A 22496-nucleotide genomic window follows, 5' to 3' on the forward strand; every position below is an offset into this window, starting at 1 on the left:
GCATGTATGGCTGCCAATGGAACTGGTTCCCTTCTATTTATTGATGATGTGACTGCTGACAAAAGCAGCAGAATGAATTCTGAAGTGTTTCGGGCAATATTATATGCTTATATTCAGTCAAATACTTCAGAACTCATTGGACGGTGCTTCACAGTGCAGATGTACAATGACCCGAAGCATACTGCAAAAGCAACCAAAGAGTTTTTTAAGGCTAAAAATTGGAATGTTATGCAATGGCCAAGTCAATCCCCTGACCTGAATCCGATTGAGCATGCATTTCACTTGATGAAGACAAAACTGAAGGGAAAATGCCCCAAGAACAAGCAGGAACTGAAGACATTTGCAGTAGAGGCCTGGCAGAGCATCACCAGGGATGAAACCCAGCGTCTGGTGATGTCTATGCGTTCCAGACTTCAGGCTGTAATTGCCTGCAAAGGATTTGCAACAAAGTATTAAAAAGTGAAAGCTAGATTTAGGATTGTTTAGTTTGTCCCATTACTTTTGGCCCCTTAAAAATTGGAAGGCACATATAGAAACCGTTGTAATTTCTACACCGTTCACCTGATTTGGATGTAATTACCATCAAATTAAATCTGAAAGTCTGCAGTTAAAGCACATCTTATTTGTTTCATTTCAAAGCCATTGTGGTGGTGAATAGAGGCCAAAATATGAAAATTCTGTCAATGTCCCAATATTTATGGACCTGACTGTATATATATTTACACTTATAAAAGGTTCCTGCACAATATGGTTTATGTTATAATACGAAATGCATGGATTTGATATCTAAGATACAGAACAATGTAAACACATCATTTTTAGTATCAAACTGATGCTCTGTTTCCTTGCAGGCTTCCGGTTTTGACAATGAGGAAGAGGCACCGTGTGTTCCCGAAATATGATTCATAGAGAGATAGGCATTGAATTGTACTCTGTAATGTAATGTAAATAGCCAGTTTAGACTTGTTTCTGGGGAGGAAGACTACATAAAGGAACAGCTACAAGATCAAGCCATCCCCCTAATGATACCATATGAACCGTCCAATAAGAAGATCATTCAGGAGCAAGAACCAATGAAACAGTGTTTGTCTGTCTCTATTGTGTTGCCATTTCTTGCAAGAGTATATAGTATTGCACAAATGGGGTAGACCTCAGTCATACCCATAGAATGACCGCAGACATGAGGATTGATCGGCTGGGACCTGGTACTGGGGCGCAAGCGTATGTATTTGGCTGTACCTTGTTTATGTATAATCTTTTGCGCTAAATGTATTTAGATCACAGCGTGTAACTAACTGCTTTTGGTGAATAATATTTTTTTGTGCTTTGGAAACACAATCAAAGTCTGAAGAGTAATTATTTCTTGTGCGACTTATTACGGTAAATAGCGACATTTTAGAGTGTATAGATAGGTAGGATTCCATATACTTTATTTACTATAATTGTCAACATTGCTTTACTTCTCTCTTTGTACATTGCAATGTACGAGATCTCAATATAAACTATTTAAATAATAAAAAAAAATCTTTTATTATTTTGGAGCTGTCTCAGTATCAATGTTTGTTGCCTACATAATGGAGAACTGTTGTCACGAACCTTGACTGAGACCCCAGTACCAGACCCCACCACTTTCCTGTCTGGAGTATGTGCTGTCGTGCCGGGAGATCTTAGCGTCTCCATTTGTCATCTGTAGCCACCATGGATCCCTCTGTTCCAAACCACTGGCTGTCACCGGCCAGAGCGACAGCGTGTCTGCTCTCCCGCTGGCTGCGTCCTGCTTCACTCCACAGTCGGCCATGCTGCAGCATCCCTGGCATCCCACGTGGATTCTTTCCCAACGGCTCCTGCTGCTGGGCGCAGCCATGTTATTCTTAGACAGGTGACTTACACACAGTTGATGGAATCCCAGTCTGCCGTCACCTGACTCCATTACCCAATCCCTGGCTAACCCAATGTTGTCTTCAGCCTAGCTGACAAATACTGTCTGAGCTCCTGCAGAAGTTCTCAGTGCAGATTCCCAACTCACTGCACCGCTTGCTCCAGTTGCTATCCGCTTCCAAATTCCGGTAATCCTGGTGCATCCAGTCCGGTCCTGTTTCGGTGTATCCAGCCCGGTCTCATTCCAGTGTAGCTAGTCCGGTTCCATTCTGATAATCCTGCCTGGCTCTATTCCAGGGCATCCAGCCTGGTTCCACTCTGGTGTATCCAGTTCGGTCCCATTCCCGTGTATCCATTTCGGTCCTATTTTTGTGTATCCATTCCGGTCCCATTCCGTGGTATCCAGTCCGGTCCTATCCCGGTGAATCCTATCCGGTTCCATTCTGGTCCACACACCATCAGCTATATCCAGCGTATTCTCATTGCCTCAACCTCAACCCAGTATAGGGAAACCCAAGCAGGGGACCGTGACCTGCACATTGGCGCCGCCAAGCAGAAATCTCCTTGCGGGGGTCACTGGTGAAAACCACCGGTGTGTTAGATTCCACACCTCTGACTTGGCCCTCAGTCCAGATACTGGTCATCCTTCAACCATGAGTCGAAACTAGTCCATGAGTCAAAACTACACCAAACCTCCCAGTTTCACTGTCTGCGCACCCGAGCCCTCGCCTACCAGTGATTACAGCTTGGGTTCACAAACAAATCACACAAGTGTAACAACTATCCTACATATAAATGCAGAAACTTTGCACAAGAGTTGCTCTCATTCTGTTCTATATTCTGCATTGCTGCTGTCAGAGTCCCTGCTTTGTGAGTGACCCCTATATTTTCATTCAAGGAACACTTTTTCTTTCTCATTTTCCCCTAAAGTGCATATTTTAGTGAGCACCGAAATGGTACTATACTGTGCTCCTGTCATGGTGCAAATAATAATAAACTGAACTATGACTTCAGACCAAACTAACTCTACAATATGAGAAAACAGCAAATGATCAAGCAAATAATGTTTGTACCTTTATAGTCTTGCAAAGAGCACGGGGTGGGGGGGGGGCAATGACCCAAACAGATGGGTTAAGGTGCGTACACAAACAACGATTTTTTGAACGATTAACTATAACGACGTCGTTATCGTTTAAAAAATCGTTCAGTGTAAAACGATGAACGATTCACGATTGTCGATTGTAGTTTGTAGTTCAGTCAGACTGGCTGAAAATCGTTTATTATGTAAAGTAAAACCAACTACTTTGTAAAACGATTTTCGTTCACTTTTTCAAGGGTAATGGTGCATACACATGATCAGATTTTTCCTTCAGATATGAACGTTAACGATTTAAAAATCGTTCAGTCGTTCATATCTGAAGGAAAATTGTTCATATCTGACATGCCTGAACGATGGACGATCAACGATGCGCGTTCCCGATGGTCAGATAACGATTTCTGACATCTGATGTGTTTGCAGTCAGACTTGGACGATTCCATTCATTTTAATGCAGTCAAAAATCGTTCAATCGTTCAAATCGTTTAATCGTTCAATCGTTCATCTGACAAATCTGACAAGTCTGACAAATCTGACCGTGTGTATGCTCCATAAAACGGAACGAAAATCGTTCAACGAAAATCGTTCATTACTTACATCGTTGTGTGTGTATGCACATTAAAGGTGCATACACACTAGACGATATGCTCCCTGAGCGATATCGTCTAGTGTGTCCCCGGCAGGCTGTGCTCAATGTCGTTCATGACATTGAGCACAGCCGCTGAACGATATCATTAGCGATATCGTTCAGCGCCGGGCTCTCTCACCCATTCCCTGACATGCAGCAACCTGACGAGGTCGTCAGGTTGGCCTGCATGTCAGCGCGATGAACGATGATGACGAACGACCCGCAGGAACGCGCGTCGTCGTCATCGTTCATCTTTTTTATGTTAAAAATGGACGATAAAGTGGACGACTGAACGATAACGATATCGTTATCGTTCAGTCGTCCACTTTAATCGCCCAGTGTGTACGCACCATTAATGTGTAGGACGTTTGTGTGTGACCAATCAGTAGTAAACATTCTATCCCGCCCACTTGTGCAGAACGAGATGCCGTGCCCCTCACTATTACTGTCTACATACATGACCCACGTTTATTATTAATGACGTTTATGCCTTAGCTGCTGTATTCCCTGTGCGGGGGCACAGTCATGCACTTATAATTGGTTTGTGTGGGAGATGTGCGATCCTCTGGAGTGACCCCATTCTGATAAATCTGCTGCTTCTCCAGACTCATTAGGAAATCATTTTACAGGGGGAATAAAACAGGGACCGTGCACGTGAGTCTCTCATAGCAGAACAGGCAGATGCCATAGCAGGTTTGTACTCGGGAATCGGGAATTTGACGTGTTATGCCCTTGCATATGCAATAACCTGCTTTCTTTGTTCTAATATAAAAGCTGGTATTTAAATGCACACTTTCAAAGTACATAATCCCATTCACACAGATGTATTACACTGCAGGCAGGAGGCGGGACAGTGAGGAGCGTCAGCGGCAGGGAGGCCATTACTGTGCTATATGTCTTCTAGAAGTTATTACAGGAACCAGCGCAGTTTATTTCATATATTTTTGGTCCCTCACGTCAATAATTAAACATTTCTACATCCATTATTGGTTCCAGGCACATTCCCTTTGCAGATAAGTCTTAAATGAACAAGTGTACTGTATATACAGTATATACAATAAAAGGGGTAGATGTACCAAGTCTTGGAGAGGTCTCTGTAATGTGTCGGCTGTAAAGTGCCACCTGACCCATTCACAGTGTGATACAAGTGGATGAGTGACTCTAACACCTCTTCCCTGTGTACAGGCACAAGGGCTGAATCAGTTACCAATATAAAATAAACAGCAATTAATGAAACTGGACAAGGTAATGTAATTAGAGGTGGGGTACAGACTGCGCTGCTCAGTGTCATAGGTGGGAACCTCTCACCCTGAGACTCCTGCAGGGTATTACTGAGGTCAGGTAACATCACCAAAGTAATTGTCAGCAGCCGGGATTGTCACAGCAGGATATTAATAACTGGTTATATGTCACACTAACCCCCAACACTACGCAGGGCGCTTTCATTCACATATAAGACTATGGAGAGCTAATATCTGCCTACGGTTAGAAGTGAGGTATTATATTATATATATAGTGTAGGATAATGGGAAATAGAAGGCTAAAACGTGGGTTATATTCAGATGTAAGACTTGGGCTAATGTTATAGAGATGTAAGGTATATGAATTGCAGTATTAATTATGAAACAATGGGTTTATTAGGGATCTCGGAAGCTGACACAGATTTCCTTCAGGGCATTAATTACCCAGGCAGCAGCAAGGCCAGGAGCAGGCCGAAAGTCATCACAGCTGAGGTGTGTGAAGGGGGAGAGGAGAGACCCCTCTACCCAGGCTAGCCATTATATAAGCCGATGTGTGAGTCCCCTCCCCTCAGTCACACAATGCTGGCAGGATGAGAGTCAGCAGGCTGATCATGAGACTGACATCATAAATAGAGAAATGGAAATCTTATTATAATTATTATCAATGATGTAAAGTCGAGAGAGAAGATATCGTCTGTTCAGGAACTGGGTACTTATGCAGCTTCCACTCTATGGGTCTGATTAAGCAAGGAACGCGCGCTAGCAGACGCACGCACCCGTCCGCTGCGAGAATATGCTAATCAATGCATACGCACGGAGACCACAGCACAAGATGCAGATGCCCAGCCACATATTAAGACGCCCATCTCCCTTTACTCACAGCCTGATCAGTACGCAAGATAGCGTAAACATCGGTAACATCGAAAACCATCAGAGCCATTAGCATAATAGAGGTTGACCTGACCTGCCACAGGATTTTGGCCGCTTCCTGTGTACAGCTTACGGTATGGCTACATATGCCGCCACACAGCCTTAATTAAGCACACCCCTATAACGGCGTTATAACACCTGCGTTCGCCTGACCACCCCCCGTCACCAGCCACAAATGGCACTTCCTGTCAATCAATAGCAGAAGGGTCTGCGTACACTCTGCGTGTAGTCTGCGTACCGTAACCCGATCGCACTGGCTAGTTCACGCACGCACAGTGCGATGTATACGCATGCGCAGTGCAAAAACATCGGCCAAGTGCGTGCATTCTCTCCTTTGAGTTCCTTGCCCTACCGTATGTCCTGTACAGTCAGTCAGGGGTTAAACCTTAGGTCAGGTAACCTTGTTATAGCACCAGCTGGATGCCTCATGTTCTGTCCATGAGAAATGTCCCGATTCCCCATCAAGCTTCCATTTAACAATAATAATATTCTACATCTCAGGGTTGATTGAAACTACTGTGATCATCTATGAGACAGCGAGGGCTCCATGGAATGTTATGGGTCACCTTTGATCTGACACACCCAAAATGTGTTAATAAATATTCACATTTGATACATTTTTTTCGCGCAGTCCTCTATGGAATGTTGTTACTTGCACATGGAATTGTGCTGTTCACGTTCTTTTCATGCATTTTGGGTTTTCTTTCGTTATATAAAGGCGACTATCCTGCTGGGATTGGCAGCTTATCTGTGCCTGCAAACTTTCTAATTATTGTTTATATTATTGAAATTATATATAATTTTCTTAGGATTATAATTTTATATATTTATATTATCTAATTTTTCTTACAATTGTGTCTGTAAATACACCTCTGGTGTCCCAGTTATAACACCTGCGTTCGCCTGACCACCCCCCGTCACCAGCACAAATGGCACTTCCTGTCAATCAATAGCAGAAGGGTCTGCGTACACTCTGCGTGTAGTCTGCGTACCGTAACCCGATCGCACTGGCTAGTTCACGCATGCACAGTGCGATGTATACGCATGCGCAGTGCAAAAACATCGGCCAAGTGCGTGCATTCTCTCCTTTGAGTTCCTTGCCCTACCGTATGTCCTGTACAGTCAGTCAGGGGTTAAACCTTAGGTCAGGTAACCTTGTTATAGCACCAGCTGGATGCCTCATGTTCTGTCCATGAGAAATGTCCCGATTCCCCATCAAGCTTCCATTTAACAATAATAATATTCTACATCTCAGGGTTGATTGAAACTACTGTGATCATCTATGAGACAGCGAGGGCTCCATGGAATGTTATGGGTCACCTTTGATCTGACACACCCAAAATGTGTTAATAAATATTCACATTTGATACATTTTTTTCGCGCAGTCCTCTATGGAATGTTGTTACCTGCACATGGAATTGTGCTGTTCACGTTCTTTTCATGCATTTTGGGTTTTCTTTCGTTATATAAAGGCGACTATCCTGCTGGGATCGGCAGCTTATCTGTGCCTGCAAACTTTCTAATTATTGTTTATATTATTGAAATTATATATAATTTTTTTAGGATTATAATTTTATATATTTATATTATCTAATTTTTCTTACAATTGTGTCTGTAAATACACCTCTGGTGTCCCAGTTATAACACCTGCGTTCGCCTGACCACCCCCCGTCACCAGCCACAAATGGCACTTCCTGTCAATCAATAGCAGAAGGGTCTGCGTACACTCTGCGTGTAGTCTGCGTACCGTAACCCGATCGCACTGGCTAGTTCACGCACGCACAGTGCGATGTATACGCATGCGCAGTGCAAAAACATCGGCCAAGTGCGTGCATTCTCTCCTTTGAGTTCCTTGCCCTACCGTATGTCCTGTACAGTCAGTCAGGGGTTAAACCTTAGGTCAGGTAACCTTGTTATAGCACCAGCTGGATGCCTCATGTTCTGTCCATGAGAAATGTCCCGATTCCCCATCAAGCTTCCATTTAACAATAATAATATTCTACATCTCAGGGTTGATTGAAACTACTGTGATCATCTATGAGACAGCGAGGGCTCCATGGAATGTTATGGGTCACCTTTGATCTGACACACCCAAAATGTGTTAATAAATATTCACATTTGATACATTTTTTTCGCGCAGTCCTCTATGGAATGTTGTTACCTGCACATGGAATTGTGCTGTTCACGTTCTTTTCATGCATTTTGGGTTTTCTTTCGTTATATAAAGGCGACTATCCTGCTGGGATCGGCAGCTTATCTGTGCCTGCAAACTTTCTAATTATTGTTTATATTATTGAAATTATATATAATTTTCTTAGGATTATAATTTTATATATTTATATTATCTAATTTTTCTTACAATTGTGTCTGTAAATACACCTCTGGTGTCCCAGTGACAGCGTCAGCGAGTTCCCCTTTTGTATGACCTGAGAGATGTCTGTGTGAGCATCAGGAACAGGACTGGAATTAGCGTAGGCTTAGTAACTGATGTCATCATTGGTGCCTCTGTGTCCCGTCGGAATGTCGGTTATTCTGACCAGGAAGTTTTACAAATGTTAAACATGTTGATATGTGTGTATTGTTCTGTGATGTACACAAGCTGATTAATAGCAGACACCAACCGAAAGGACTATAAGGGCACACCAGCCGGATAGACTTAACCAGGAGCTTTGGTTTATTTATAGTGCACAGTAACGGTACAGCCGTACTCACAGATACACATATGGGTAGCGGAGCATAGAGCGGACCAGCCGGTCATTTATATAGACGATGGCAGCTGGTGGCGCTTAAAAACAGTAAGAAGCTGAGATGGCGCTGCACATGCGCAGACTAAGTCACAGTAGCCATCTTGGTTAGGTATGGGCGAATGCTTCAGGCGTGAAGCAATATGAAGGAAAGCACAGTAGCGCACCCTGTATTCCAACAAAATACACGTTTGGGGAATATTCAGATGTAGGATTTGGGCTAATGTTGGGCATCCTGCCCTGTGCTATATATACTGCCCCACATTCAGCCACCAGCAGGCACCAGGGTCAGAGGCTTGCTCAGAGCATGGTAAACCAGGCTGAAATGTTGCTGTGCTCTCCAGAGTCTGTCCGAGGTGGTCTTCTGCTCAACGCTGTCTGCTGGTGGCCCTGACTGACCTGTGGCTCAATTCCTAACCCATGCCGCACACCCTGCCCCCACAACTGATACACTGCTGTGCCTCTGTGGTGACCCCTAGCTGCTGTGCAGGTGCCATCTTACCGAAGATATCGGGGGTTCCGCTGCACAGGTACAGTAGCATATCTGTCGTGGATGCAGGGTGTGTGGCACATGGCCCTCTGGACCCATGGGCTCGTGTGCACCGCACACCGTGCACCGCTTATAGATACGCCACTGTGGGTGAACCTGGTTGTCACAAGCCATGCTTGGCCCACAGTATAATCCATCACCTCATTTGGAGCGTGGAGACTGGACACTTATATAGTATATGTGCTGTATGTGAGCCAGGGCCATCTGTGAGAGGCACGGTGGGCCCAGACTAACAGTCTCCAACGTCTCTCTCACAGTCTGTCACGTTCGCACTCTGCTGTGTCCCGATTCAAATAAACACAACTTTATTTCTTATTCCACACATATTAATCAAGGTTTTTTTGTTGTTGGTTTTGTTTCTTTTAGCATGAGTACACAGTAGGACATATTTTATTAGCTGATAGAATAAACATAGGAGTCATAAGACATAGAAGAGAAAGTAGGTCTCTGTATTCAAGTGAACAGTATGTAGTGAGCATCCCGGCTGAGGGCATGCCGACGGTCTAAATACTGGCGTTGGAATCGCGTCAGCAGTTGGGATCCCGGCTCCAGAATACCAACCGTCGGCATCCCAAAGGTATCGTGGGTTAGGGGGAGAGTTAGGGTGCAGGGTTAGGCACTAGGGCGAGGGTTAAGATTGAGCACTAAGGGGGGAGGGTTAGGTTTAGGGTGCGGGTAGGGGGAGGTTAGGTTCAGGCACTGGGGGGGGGAGGTTAGGGCTAGGCAAGCCATACCCAACCCGAGTGAACATATGGCAGAAAGTATTGTAAGTTAGTCAGGTTAATACTTCACTTTTAATGCATTTTCATCAAACAATACAGGAGAAGTCATTTAAAATAAGCGTTGATTATATACACATAGCAAACTGCTGAAATAAATGTAGCTGAGGATTATTCCAAGAAGTACGTTCTATGGAGCTAAAGTTTCTCCTTATTTTTCTCCTTATTGTTATTAAAGTGTCATGTACTAAGCCTTGGAGAGAGATAAAGTGGATGGAGATAAAGTACCAATGAATCAGCTCCTAACTGTCTGTTACAGACTGTGTTTGAATAATGACAGTTAGGAGCTGATTGGTTAGTACTTTATCTCCAAGGCTGCAGCCGGTAGGTTGGCAATTTTATAAATGAACCTGTGAGTTCGGAAATTCCGCTGTATTGATCCAAAATATTTGATAAAATCAACGGTAATAGATCCTGACAGGTCTGTTACTGCATTTCTATAATAAAATAGTGTGATACATTGTATGGATTGAGGAATCCTAGTAATCCCAGTGTTATAGAATGTGGGACCAGTTATATACGTTGAGTGGTGCTAATATTTCTGGCACATTGTTGTATTACAGGAAACATTCGCCAGCTGATTCCTAGATGGGTGCTTTTTGGAGTATGAGGTCCTGCAAAGTTCATCATTGGAGAGAATTGTGTCCTATCTGTAATTGTACACCCTTTCCCATATTATTTGTGTTTTATGAAGGCTCCCTATTATACTGAGCCCTCCCCCCATGGTCTTCCTCATGCCTCTGAATCTTGTTTACCATGGTTCTCATTAATCTGGTTCATAAATGGAGCCCGAGAACCAGAATGTCACCTTATCCTCTTACCACCTCTTCTTTGCTGGAGAGGTCTCATCGCGTAGCCTGGATTGTTTTTCATTTTGGTTAAACGATGATCTGAGTTGGATTCATTAGATCCCCTGCCCTTCAGATGTGGAAATTGTATTTTGACTTAACTATAGGGAAATTTTCCTTATGCTCTACTGACTGTCTCTCCCTCATGGTCCTGAGATGGTTTATAGCATTGATTATGGACTCCTACAGCTAGCCTCTAATATATGCCATGCTGCAGGTCTTACACTGTTGACTTAATTCTGGCAGATATGGAATTCAAGAATCAGACCTTCATGGCTTTCACTCTACTAGGTCTCTCGGAGAAGCCTCACCTTCGGCTGCCCCTTTTCTCTTTCTTCATGGGGGCATACGTTCTCTGCATTGTGGGCAACCTTGTCATCGTTACACTTATCTCAACCCAGCCTCCGCTCCACACCCCAATGTACATCTTGTTGGGAAACCTTTCTGTTGTCGATGTCTGTCTAACATCTATCACCGTCCCCAAGGCTCTTTACAACCTCTTCTCGGGGAACATGTCCATTTCATTCCATGGCTGCTTCTGGCAACTTTACCTGTTCCACATGGTGGGTAACATGGACAGCTTCCTGCTGGCTGTCATGGCCTTGGACCGGTATGCTGCAGTTTGTCAGCCATTACATTACTCCACTATAATGAGCAAGAGGACATGTGTTTGCCTGGTGACTTCCTCATGGGTTATTGTCAGCCTCCACTCCACCCTGTTCACGGTCATGACGTCTACCATTGAGTACTGTGGTTGGGTCATTCACCACTACTTCTGTGATGTCCCCGCCATGTTACTGCTCTCCTGCACAGACACTTCTGTTCAGCAGCATGTTGTCTTCATTGAAGGCTCCCTAATTGTCATGGGCCCCCTGCTGTTCATTCTGGGTTCCTACATCCTAATCATAAGGGCTGTATTAAAGCTACGGACCTCCAAAGGCAGGAGACAGACCTTCTCCACATGTTCCTCTCACCTGACCGTGGTCATCTTGTTTTATAGCTCAATTATCTTTATGTACTTTCGTCCAAGCTCCTTGTACTCATTGTCCTATGATCGGGTGATCAGCGTGGTCTACAGTGTTATCACGCCTATGCTCAACCCGTTTATTTATAGTCTGAGGAACAAGGAGGTCAAATGCGCCGTGAAGAGAGTGGCGCAATGTGGAAGGAGACGTGGACAAAAATGGATGCAAGAAATGGATGAGAAGGACTCAAACACTCGTGAAATGTTTTAAATCTCCAGATACTGACTTGCAGAGGACCAATAAACTTTATACCAGATGTATTAGTAAAGGTAAATGAAAAACAAAATCTAATATTGTTCTCAAACCTGTGGCAGCAGCGGTAATAGGGCAACAAACTGCATAAAGGAAATACAGACAGACACAGCTGGAGAAAGCATAAACTATAAATAATCTATAAATGTATAGAATGTTGAATGGTGTGGCATACAGCAGATATTGGTTGACAATATTCTGAAAGTTATAAAATCCTTTATGTACTTTTTCATGTTACATAGAACTTAGGACCTCATTCAGAGTCGGTCGTTGCGGCCGCACGGTCATACACAGCCGATGTTCGCTAAACTGCGCATGAGTAAAGTTCGCAATGCGCATGCGTAAAGTAGCTGCTACGATCAGAAATTTCTCTCTCCTTGAACACAGCCAGGTCGGTAGTTTGAGTGACAGATTGAACCGTTTGTGGGTGGTAACAGGGGAAGGTGCTTGAAAACGGGGGAGTGGAGATCCGAACGCAGGCGTGCCTAATTATGCAAACGGCGTTTAATGGGATTGCATAATTAACAAAGTAGTGTCATGGCACATGTGACATGGGAGGTTTGAACACTGACTTGATCGTAGTGCTTAAGAGAGGGTATGGTCAACCTTAAGCTATACGACCAGTTCCGATGGTTCCTGATGGTCGCGATTAATCCTTATATCCCAGGAGATGACGTGTGTGGTGAACGAGAAGGGGGCGTGATGTAGTCTTACGACCGCTTCTTACCGTCGGTCGTTCAGCTAACGATCTCATTTTAGGACCACAACTTGTGATCGCTTCATTTGCATATCCGGCCCCTTTCCCCTACGACCGTGTGGCCGCAACGACCGACTCTGAATGAGGTCCTTAGTCCTTTGACTATAATAAAACAGCTACATAAAAAGCTGCTGGTTACTGTACCTCCATGTCTGTGATAGGCCGGGGTTGTGACATTTGGCTATTATTTCACAGCCCAGCACAGGAGGAACAGAGAGTTTCGACCCCACCTTATGTCTGCAAAGGAAAAAATTAAAGCTTGCGTCCTCCCTGTAATTCCTCATGACCTGCTCAGTTTAGTTATAGGGAAAACTTATCAGCATTTTCTATTGCAAGATCCAGTATAATATCACCCACAGAGCCAGGTTAATGCCTAAAGTACAACATTGTTTCATTCACCATTTTTTGTAGAGGAGACAAAATTGCTGATATAATGGATGAGTGATTTGCTAGAGTAATACTGCTGTCCACTGTAGATCTCACCTCCTAAGCCCTGGCAATAGAATATAATGTTCTGTAGGGACTGAGAATGACGGCACCATCATCAGAAATGGTTTGTCAAGGTAATTCCACAGTTCTGCCGCTATGTCAGTTCCAGTTCCTCTGTCTCCCATTACAAGTAGATATGTATGAAATCCAACATTCATTTTTTTGACTTAGATGAAGCTGAAGGGTCTTTGCAAAAGTAATGTTTTGCTGACTGCTAAGTCAATGACCAACTGAATCCAATTACTAATCTCTCTGCGGCTTTAGCGTGTAGGGCGCATAGCTAATGTTTCCAGGAGCCAGAAAAGTACAATTGTGTCATTGTTGTTTCATTTAAGTTCTGCATTCAGCCGTATTCTTTTTCAAATGACACAAATGGCTTCTGAATCCATCCTCATGTAAATAGCATTGTCAGGAGGGAATATATTTCTTCTGAAGAATATATAAGTATGTTCCGCAATTAAAAATAAGTTGATAGCAGATGTGTATATTATGATATAATACTGAATATATTATATACAATCACAATAGGCTATATGATTTGCTGATCTGTATGCCAGCCATGTTTTCACATTGAATGTATTTAATGACTCCGTGATATTTATATCTTATTAAAGGTGTTAACTAAACGTACTAAGCAATTAAAGCGTATCGTTATGATTTGTAATTTGTAACGGAGGTAGGGGGAGGGGTATCAAACCTTTTAAGAGGACAAGTGTAGAAGTTGTCCAACAATCAGATTCTAGTTATCATTTTATAAAATATACTAAATAAATGGGAAAATTAAAAACAGACAGCACATCTGATCCCTTATATAATCACCAATATTAATTAGTTTGTAGTCAGATATAAAATAAAATAACAGGTGAATAAGCCTATACTAAATAACATCCCGTATATCACATAGATTAAAATATAAATGGTACAACTACACAGGTTATCTGACACTCATCACCTGGTACAGGGAGACTCTGATGTTCATCTCACACCTAGCTGGTGCAGGGAGGCTCTGATCTTCATCTGACACTCACACCTGGTATGGGGAGGCTCTGATGTTCATCTGACACTCACACCTGGTGCGGGGAGGCTCTGATCTTCATCTGACACTCACACCTGGTAAGGGGAGGCTCTGATGTTCATCTGACACTCACACCTGGTACAGAGAGGCTCTGATCTTCATCTGACACTCACACCTGGTATGGGGAGGCTCTGATGTTCATCTGACACTCACACCTGGTGCAGGGAGGCTCTGATGTTCATCTGACATTCACACCTGGTATGGGGAGGCTCTGATGTTCATCTGACGCTCACTCCTGGCGCAGGGAGGCTCTGATCTTCATCTGACACTCACACCTGGTATGGGGAGGCTCTGATGTTCATCTGACAGTCAAACCTGGTGCGGGGAGGCTCTGATGTTCATCTGACAGTCACACCTGGTGCGGGGAGGCTCTGATGTTCATCTGACACTCACACCTGGTGCAGGGAGGCTCTGATGTTCATCTGACACTCACACTTAGTGTAGGGAGGCTTTGATGTTCTTCTGACAGTCACACCTGGTGCGGGGAGGCTCTGATGTTCATCTGACACTCACACCTGGCACAGGGAGGCTCTGATGTTCATCTGACACTCACACCTGGCCTAGGGAGGCTCTGATGTTCATCTGACACTCACACCTGTAGCGGGAATACTCTAATGTTCATCTGACACTCACCCCTGGAGCAGGAATACTCTAATGTTCATCTGACACTCACACCTGGAGGGGGAAGGCTCTGCTGTTCATCTGATGCTCACACTTGGTACAAAGAGGCTATGATGTTTATTTGACACTCATGCCTGGTGCGAGGAGGCCCTGATGTTACACTGACACTCACACCTGGTACAGAGAGGCTCTGATCTTCATCTGACACTTACACCTGGTGCAAGGAGGCCACACCGTAGAGCCCTTATTTACATTATGCAACACACTAGTACTCTTTCTATGCATTTTGCCACACAGTGCCACACCCTTATAGCAAATTATGTCACATGGTAGGGATCCCCTTAACTATCTGTTACTGAAGAGTGAACTGGGTCTAATCCCCAGCGTCTCACCAGGGGCTCAGGTTATTGCTTGCCTACCTTTGGGCACAGAAAGTGACTTGGGCCTAATGCCCAGAGTCACTTATACTTGTGGCACAGACCCTCTGCGCCTAACATGACCCACAGGCCTAATGCCTGACACCTAGTGGACTAGAGGGGGGAAGTAAATTACCAGTGGCCAAGGCCACCTACTATTATGCTGGGAGAGGCTGCAGTAGGAAGCTTTGTTTAGCTCTTTGCTTCCCTCCTCCTGCAGCACTCTCCAGTCCTCATCTTCTTTCTTCTGCTGCTGGCTCACCCTGGTCAGCGGCACTGATCTCTTATTTCTTGGCCACACCGTCTTCTGGCCTCGTCTGCGGCTGCCGGTGAGCTTCACCTGACATCTTCTTGAACACCACCACTGAACTGAACGCTCCTCTCTGTGGCATCTGATGTCAGTGTGGGCATAATTGGCACCGTCCACCACTGCTTGTCCAGTGCTGGGAGCAAGCACACTGCCCCAGTGTCAACCACATCTCTTCCGACACAGGGATCCGACACATGATCCTAGCACCATCTCCCACCACATACACACTAGGGCTCATCTCCACATGCCCAAGCAAGTAAGCAAGGCACACCGCTAGCAACATATATCGCTGAGGCACCTGACAAATAGAGATCGCGGCAGGGGCTGGTTCCTCCCCCAGGGCATTCTACATTTTGTGCAGTGGCACTGACTGCACCACCCTAGTTACAGCCTTAATTCTACCCCAGGCCACGGGTGGCACCGCCAGGCTGCATCCCCACTTTGGCCGGCACCACTGGCGAGCTCCATCCTGGCCAAGGGGTATATGCACCCTTGCCGGAAAAGCGCAATCATAGTATTAGTTATATAGGCTGTTCTTCTTAGTGTATAATAATGTAATTAGGAAAATCCTATTGTGTTTATATTTTATCTTACCCTGTGCATTTCCGTTAATAAATTATGCTTCTAATCCAGCAGCCGTTCACCAGCCCCCTCATTATTTGATGCTTGGTTATTATCCTCCTGTAGCTAGGGATTGCCTCTGTAGTAAGCCGTATGGTAAATCACTACCTCGTGTAAGAAACCAGCGTTTGTGTCTGGTGGGAGCGGCTTTCAGTGCCATGGGAGTAACAGACCTCCGTGGAGGCAGGAGAGGACAAAGGACCGGAAGCTCTAATCTTCTCAGGAGTTCAGGTTATATTTTGTATCATCCTGTTAGGTACTGGTCTCTATTAGTAAGCTGGAGGGAATAGTGGCTCCTTCTGCATCTATCAATTCTATAGTCATTGTTCTGGAGGTAACCCATTGATTCATGCAACGATGATCCTGGACAATGAAAAGAACAAATAAAAGGAAGATTAAAAGAAAAGGTTTTTAGAGTCATGAGCAAGGTCTAATCACAATGTAGTGAACAAAGGCCCTCATTCAGAGCCGGACGCTCTGACCAGAGCGCTCGTTCTGAATCAGGGCCCACCTCCATAAATATGGAGCGTCCTCCTGGACGCTCATATAGCTGTGGGTCACCACCCACAGCATATACGAGCGTGCAGGATGATGGTCGCGATGGTCTTGACCATCGCGACCATCGCCACTGCGAGCAGAAGCCTGCGGTTCAGTTTCTCAACCGCAAGGCCAGGAGTGATTTTGGCTCTATCAGAGCCAAAATCACTCCCACTGACATCACTAGTGATGTCAGTGGGGCCGGCTTCTGTCGGTAGGCGTTCCCTTGGGAACGCCTCCGTCTGGGAGGCACGCCCCCGGCACGCCCACCAAAGGGGGCGTGCTGTCAATCAACATCGACAGCACGCCCCCTTTGATCAGACACTATGAGCGAAGGAAAGTCCTTCGCTCGTCGCGTCTCACGCATGCGCACGACGGAGCTCCCTCCGTCGTGCGCATGCGCAGTGCAGACCATCGACCCACTTGCGAGCGGACAGCCGCTCGCGAGTGGGTCTGAATGAGGGCCAAAGATCATTTCTTTCTTTTGCAAATCATCTTCTTCAGAGCATATAGTGGGACAATTCGTATTCACAGGCTCTCTTGCATGTGCCAATATGTAGAGAGCGTCCACTTGCCTCAGTTCTCTCAGGTTATGGTTATCTATAACAAGTATAGCTGTGTACAGGAAACGTAGAGTATTGATATAGGTACATCCCATGTGATTATCTGTGGCAGGAAGGACAGCACTAAGGGTCTCATTCAGAGGCGGTCGTAGGATGCAAGCGGTCGTTCTAAAACAGAGCGGCCGTTCAGGATGCATCCTGAACGGCCGCCACCATGTCGGTCGTTAGGCTGTGGGTTAACACCCACAGCTCTAACGACCGCTAAGGGTGATGGTCGTGATGGTCAAGACCATCGCGCCCATCGGGGCTTACGACGAGACCCTAAGGTAGGGTCTTGTCAACCTTAAGCCCCAGGGTGATGATGTCAGTGGGGCCGCCCCCAAACAGCAAGCGTTTCGACAGGAACGCCTCTGTTTGGCCGGGCACGCCCCCGGCCCACCAAGCAAATGAAGCGAGCTGTCACTCAACATCGACAGCTCGCCCCGTCTGCTATGAGACCCCTAACGACGGATTACCCGTCATTAGCCGGGTCTCGCGCATGCACACGATGGAGAAGGCTCCGTCGTGCGCATGCGCACTGGAGCAACATCGACCCGGTTGCTAGCTCGTAGAGCTAACGACCGGGTCTGAATAAGCTCCTAAGAGCAGTGCTGCGTGACTTTATTTTTTGGTGGAACACTCAGGACCTGATACAGACCCGCTCGCTAGATGTGATCGCTCGCATCCAGCGTATGCACATTTTTCAAAGTGACGCCATGGGAAGCGTTCGCTCACCAAAGTATAAGCACACCCACTTTGGCTGTGCGAGCGATCGCTCTGTGTATGCTGACACCCATTAGCCTATGTAGAGACGCCCACTAGCGCACGTCATCTCCAGGAAGTGTAGTAAAACATTGGTACATCAAGGACCATCGGATGCGATCGCAGCGCTTGTGGTTGCCTTACCCTGCCGCAAGCACTGCGAGGACTTCAGTGTAAAAAGCAGGCATGTGACGTGTACTATGACGCTGTCTGTTAATTATGCACGCCTTAAAAACGGCGTTGAAACACCGAGGCATGCCTGTGTTCGCACCTCCACACCCCTTAGTGTCCTGCCTCTGTTACCACCCACAAACGGCCTCTCCTGTCACTCATTTCATTGGGCTGTCTTTGCTGGGCGGGCGAGCGGCCTGCGATCGCACAGAGTAGTTCGTGCACGCGCAGAACGAAGCATGCGCATGCACGTTCGCAAACCATCGGCTGTGCGCTCGCAAGCGGCTCTGAATCAGGTCCCCAAGTGCCGGGATGCAGAGAGAGGTGGTTTTTGGTGGCATGTGCAGCGTACCATATATCAGAGGATCCCACAGGGGTCCCAAGCCACCGGTTGGTTACATGATCTGATCTGACAGTGGTTGTGTGGATGTCTTTGGTTTATTGGGCAGCTAGTAGCCAGCTACATAAAAAGAGAAGTCAAGTACACTATCTCATTAACAAAAAGTGGTTATTTTTGTAACCACACAATATATTTGAAGTTTAAAATTAGTGTCTGTATGGTAAAAATTAATGTAGGGATGGAATGTAGCGGCACGTCCCGGTTACAGAATTATGCAGAAGACAATTTTGACCAGCTGATGTGCTCTCCTTCTTAGTTACACCGGAATAATGTTGCCCCAACTATACACAAGTCTTGTCACAATCCCACCGGGTCTCTCTCCCAATTACCATGGTCACAGCCCATTAAAGAAAGGGGACGGATAGTGTGTTTGTAGGTACGTACGTACGTACGTGACCATAACCAGGGCTATATGAAAGAGGCAACCACCAAAGGCACAAAGCTGAAGTAGGATGCAGGGGAATGATTATTTTGGATTCATTTGGTTACATTTAGGGGCTCGGAGGGTGTCAGTTTTCCTATTTGCCCCAGGTGCTAACATTTCTAATAAGCCGGGGTCATTTGCTGAAAAAGTATTAAATTATCTATTTCATGACAACATCAAAGAAGGTCCAGCAGCGTGACAATGTAGATACTATAACTGAGCAGAAAGAATATATATAATGTAATATCAAAAATCCTCCCACATCCTGGATGGCCGGTTCAGGCAGATCAAGCAGTGAAAAGAGTGGAGAAGTGGACCAGTGATGAAGTTGCCCATATCAACCAATCAGCTTTGAGGTAGCATTTATCAAGTACATTCTATAAATGATAGGTAGAAGCTGATTGGTTGCTATGGGTAACTTCTCCACTCTGCTTGATACATCACCCTCACAGCTTACTTTGAAAACCTTGTTTCCACTAATCTAAGGTCATCGTACTGAGGAAAATCCCAATTGCATTAGTTGGGGGCATCCCGGCTATAAGTGTACAGGAATCAGCCCTCTTATCATTGCTAGAAACATAAATAAAGATGAGAAGAGAAAATACAATTTCTGAAGTATGGTGCAAAAGTGACCATCAAGTGCCATTGACTGCGGTCACTGCAAGGAGCACTATTCTACAACTTATGGAGGTAAGTACCATGGGCAGCGAGGAGATGGGTGTGTCATTTTTACATGTAATAAAGAAAATTGTAGACATGGTGCCACCAGACACGGAAAAATACATGTGAAAATCGCAGGCTGGGATCACCATCATGAACATCGGTGGTCGATGGTCATGATGGTGGACAGCGCCGGGCGGCCAGACAGCTGAGTAAACCCCATCTTCCAATGCACTGTACTACACAATGGGGGCGTTCACAACACGTTTTGCCCGTCCAATCAACTGCGGCCTTTGTCAGCCCTGACAAAGCCCGCAATTGATTGGAAGAGCGAAACGCATTGGTCAACGCCCCCCTGTATAGTGCAGTGCATTGGAAGACGCCAGTTGGCGAGGAAGATCGTGCACACTCACTGACGGACGTCCTCACCGACACCCCCGCTGACTGCTCCGGACACCTCCGATACAACCGCTGACTGCTCCGGACTGTTGCCATAAGCGGTAACCGGAGGTAAGAGGATCCCGCACCAGCAGAGAGAACCACCACTTGGCACACACAGATGGGGGGAGAACACTTACCCACATATGCTCTGCAGTAACACCACCCTGAGATTTACAAAAAGCAGAACTTTGTCACCTTTAGCCAGGCATAAAAACCCACTATAAACTGGGATTCCCAGCAGACTACGATTTATTTCAAACCCCAGAACTCGAGATGTGCACTGGGACTTTAGAAACCAAGAAGCTACAATCTTTCAATTTACTATGGACTATGGATACAAGTATCGGACTACTGCCACATACATATCTTTTGAGGAGAGTCAAACATCCAATTATAAAATATTTTTCACTGTACAATCATTATCTACATCGATTGCTTTTATATTTACTTATACTGTATTTCCTCAAAAATTAGTCTTTTATTCGCTGATGTGTATTTATTCCCTGGAAATGTATACATTTTACTACCAATGTTTTCAGTTTTATTGTCATATCATACTATTCAATGCTTATTTATCTAGAAATAAATATGATGTTTTAAAGAGAATAATTAGGAAAGTTAACTGTAATTGGAAGGGCGAAACGCGTTGGTAACGCCCCCTGTGCAGAGCAGTGCATTGGAAGACGCCGGCCGTCGAGGAAGATCGATGCTTTGTATACATCTGTTTTTTTATTGTACATTTTTTTATTGTATTTTTTTTTATTGTACATTCGCTTGGTGGCAAAAGAAAAGGCCACCTGTATCTAAGGCAGCACTAGAGTCACTATACACCAAAGACCCCTACATTTATAAGAGGGAACTTCTCACTACTTAGCTTTCATATTTAGGAGCGCCCAGGACCACACAATCTTCTATATTAATATTTTTCCTGCTGAATTTCAGAAGATTTCATTATTAGCAGCGATATTATTATAAACTAATAACACTTCTCTCATTAAAATGCAATTTAATCTCATCTGATGATTTCCCTACATACCAGACATATAATTGGTTTGTATGGGAATTGTATGAACCCTCACGGGTCTCCGGCTACACTATAAATACCGTCTGAGGATAGACACAAGGGGATATAGTGGTGGAGACACTGCTGGTCTTCAGGGGCCCTGTCCTTGCCATAAACCCTTGTAATGCTGCTCATGTTTGTACAAGTCACATCCCGAGTAGCCATCAGAAGCCCAACAACAGGTAAATGATATAAGAAACAGAAAAACAGCCCAATTTCCTATTTTCAGTCATATTTTACAACCATGGGAGCTTTAATACTGATGGCAGGCGGTGGCCAAGCACCAGAAAAGTTACTGACAGTCAGTAAGAAAATGCATCATATTGTGTTGTCTGTTACAAAGTACTAAGATAACGCTTAAAAAAGTTCAACAAGGTTATAGGAAGCCTAGAAAATAACACAGAATATTCAGCAGCTGCAGAAACCCAAAGAGCCTGTTTACAGCTAAAGAACTTCGATTCCACATTTCTCAGCAGGTTATATAACAGTTTGTGAGAATAAAATGTCACCAGTTGTCGGACAGTGCCGGAGATATTTCTAATACATGGAAGCCTTGTATATGCCTACATGTCCCCAAACCTAGGTAGTAGTCTTATCAGCCTTGTATATGCCTACATGTCCCCAAACCTAGGTAGTAGGCTAATCAGCCTCGTACCTGCCTACATGTCCCCAAACCTAGGGAGTACTCTTATCAGCCTCGTACCTGCCTACATGTCCCCATACCTATGTAGAAGGCTTATCAGCCTCGTACGTGCCTACATGTCCCCAAACCTAGGGAGTACTCTTATCAGCCTCGTATATGACTACATGTCCCCATTCCTATGTAGTAGGCTTATCAGCCTCGTACGTGCCTACATGTCCCCAAACCTAGGTAGTAGTCTTATCAGCCTCGTATATGACTACATGTCACCATACCTATCTAGTAGTCTTATCAGCCTCGTACATGCCTACATTTCACCATACCTATGTAGTAGGCTCATACCTATGTAGTAGTCTTATCAGCTTTGTACGTGCCTACATGTCACCATACCTATGTAGTAGTCTTATCAGCCTCATATATGCCTACATGTGACCATACCTATGTAGTAGTCTTATCAGCCTCGTACTTGCCTACATGTCACCATACCTATGTAGTAGGCTCATACCTATGTAGTAGGCTTATCAGCCTCGTACATG

General features: G+C 45.0%; 1 protein-coding gene across 1 annotated transcript; it reads left to right on the forward strand.

Moving 5' to 3' along the window:
* The first annotated feature begins 10942 nt into the window (after nucleotides 1–10942).
* LOC148506476 (olfactory receptor 1L4-like) lies at nucleotides 10943–11929 on the forward strand. The gene has a single exon (XM_088446508.1). The coding sequence runs from the start codon at nucleotides 10943–10945 to the stop codon at nucleotides 11927–11929; it is 987 nt and encodes a 328-aa protein (XP_088302634.1).
* The last annotated feature ends 10567 nt before the right edge of the window (nucleotides 11930–22496 follow it).

This window comes from Taudactylus pleione, unplaced genomic scaffold (genome assembly GCF_031769625.1).
Source record: "Taudactylus pleione unplaced genomic scaffold, aTauple2 ptg000400l, whole genome shotgun sequence".
Lineage (NCBI taxonomy): Eukaryota > Metazoa > Chordata > Amphibia > Anura > Myobatrachidae > Taudactylus > Taudactylus pleione.

Coding starts and splice junctions, on each gene's coding strand:
- LOC148506476 (XM_088446508.1), top strand. CDS start 10,943: ATGGAATTCAAGAATCAGACCTTCATGGCTTTCACTCTACTAGGTCTC.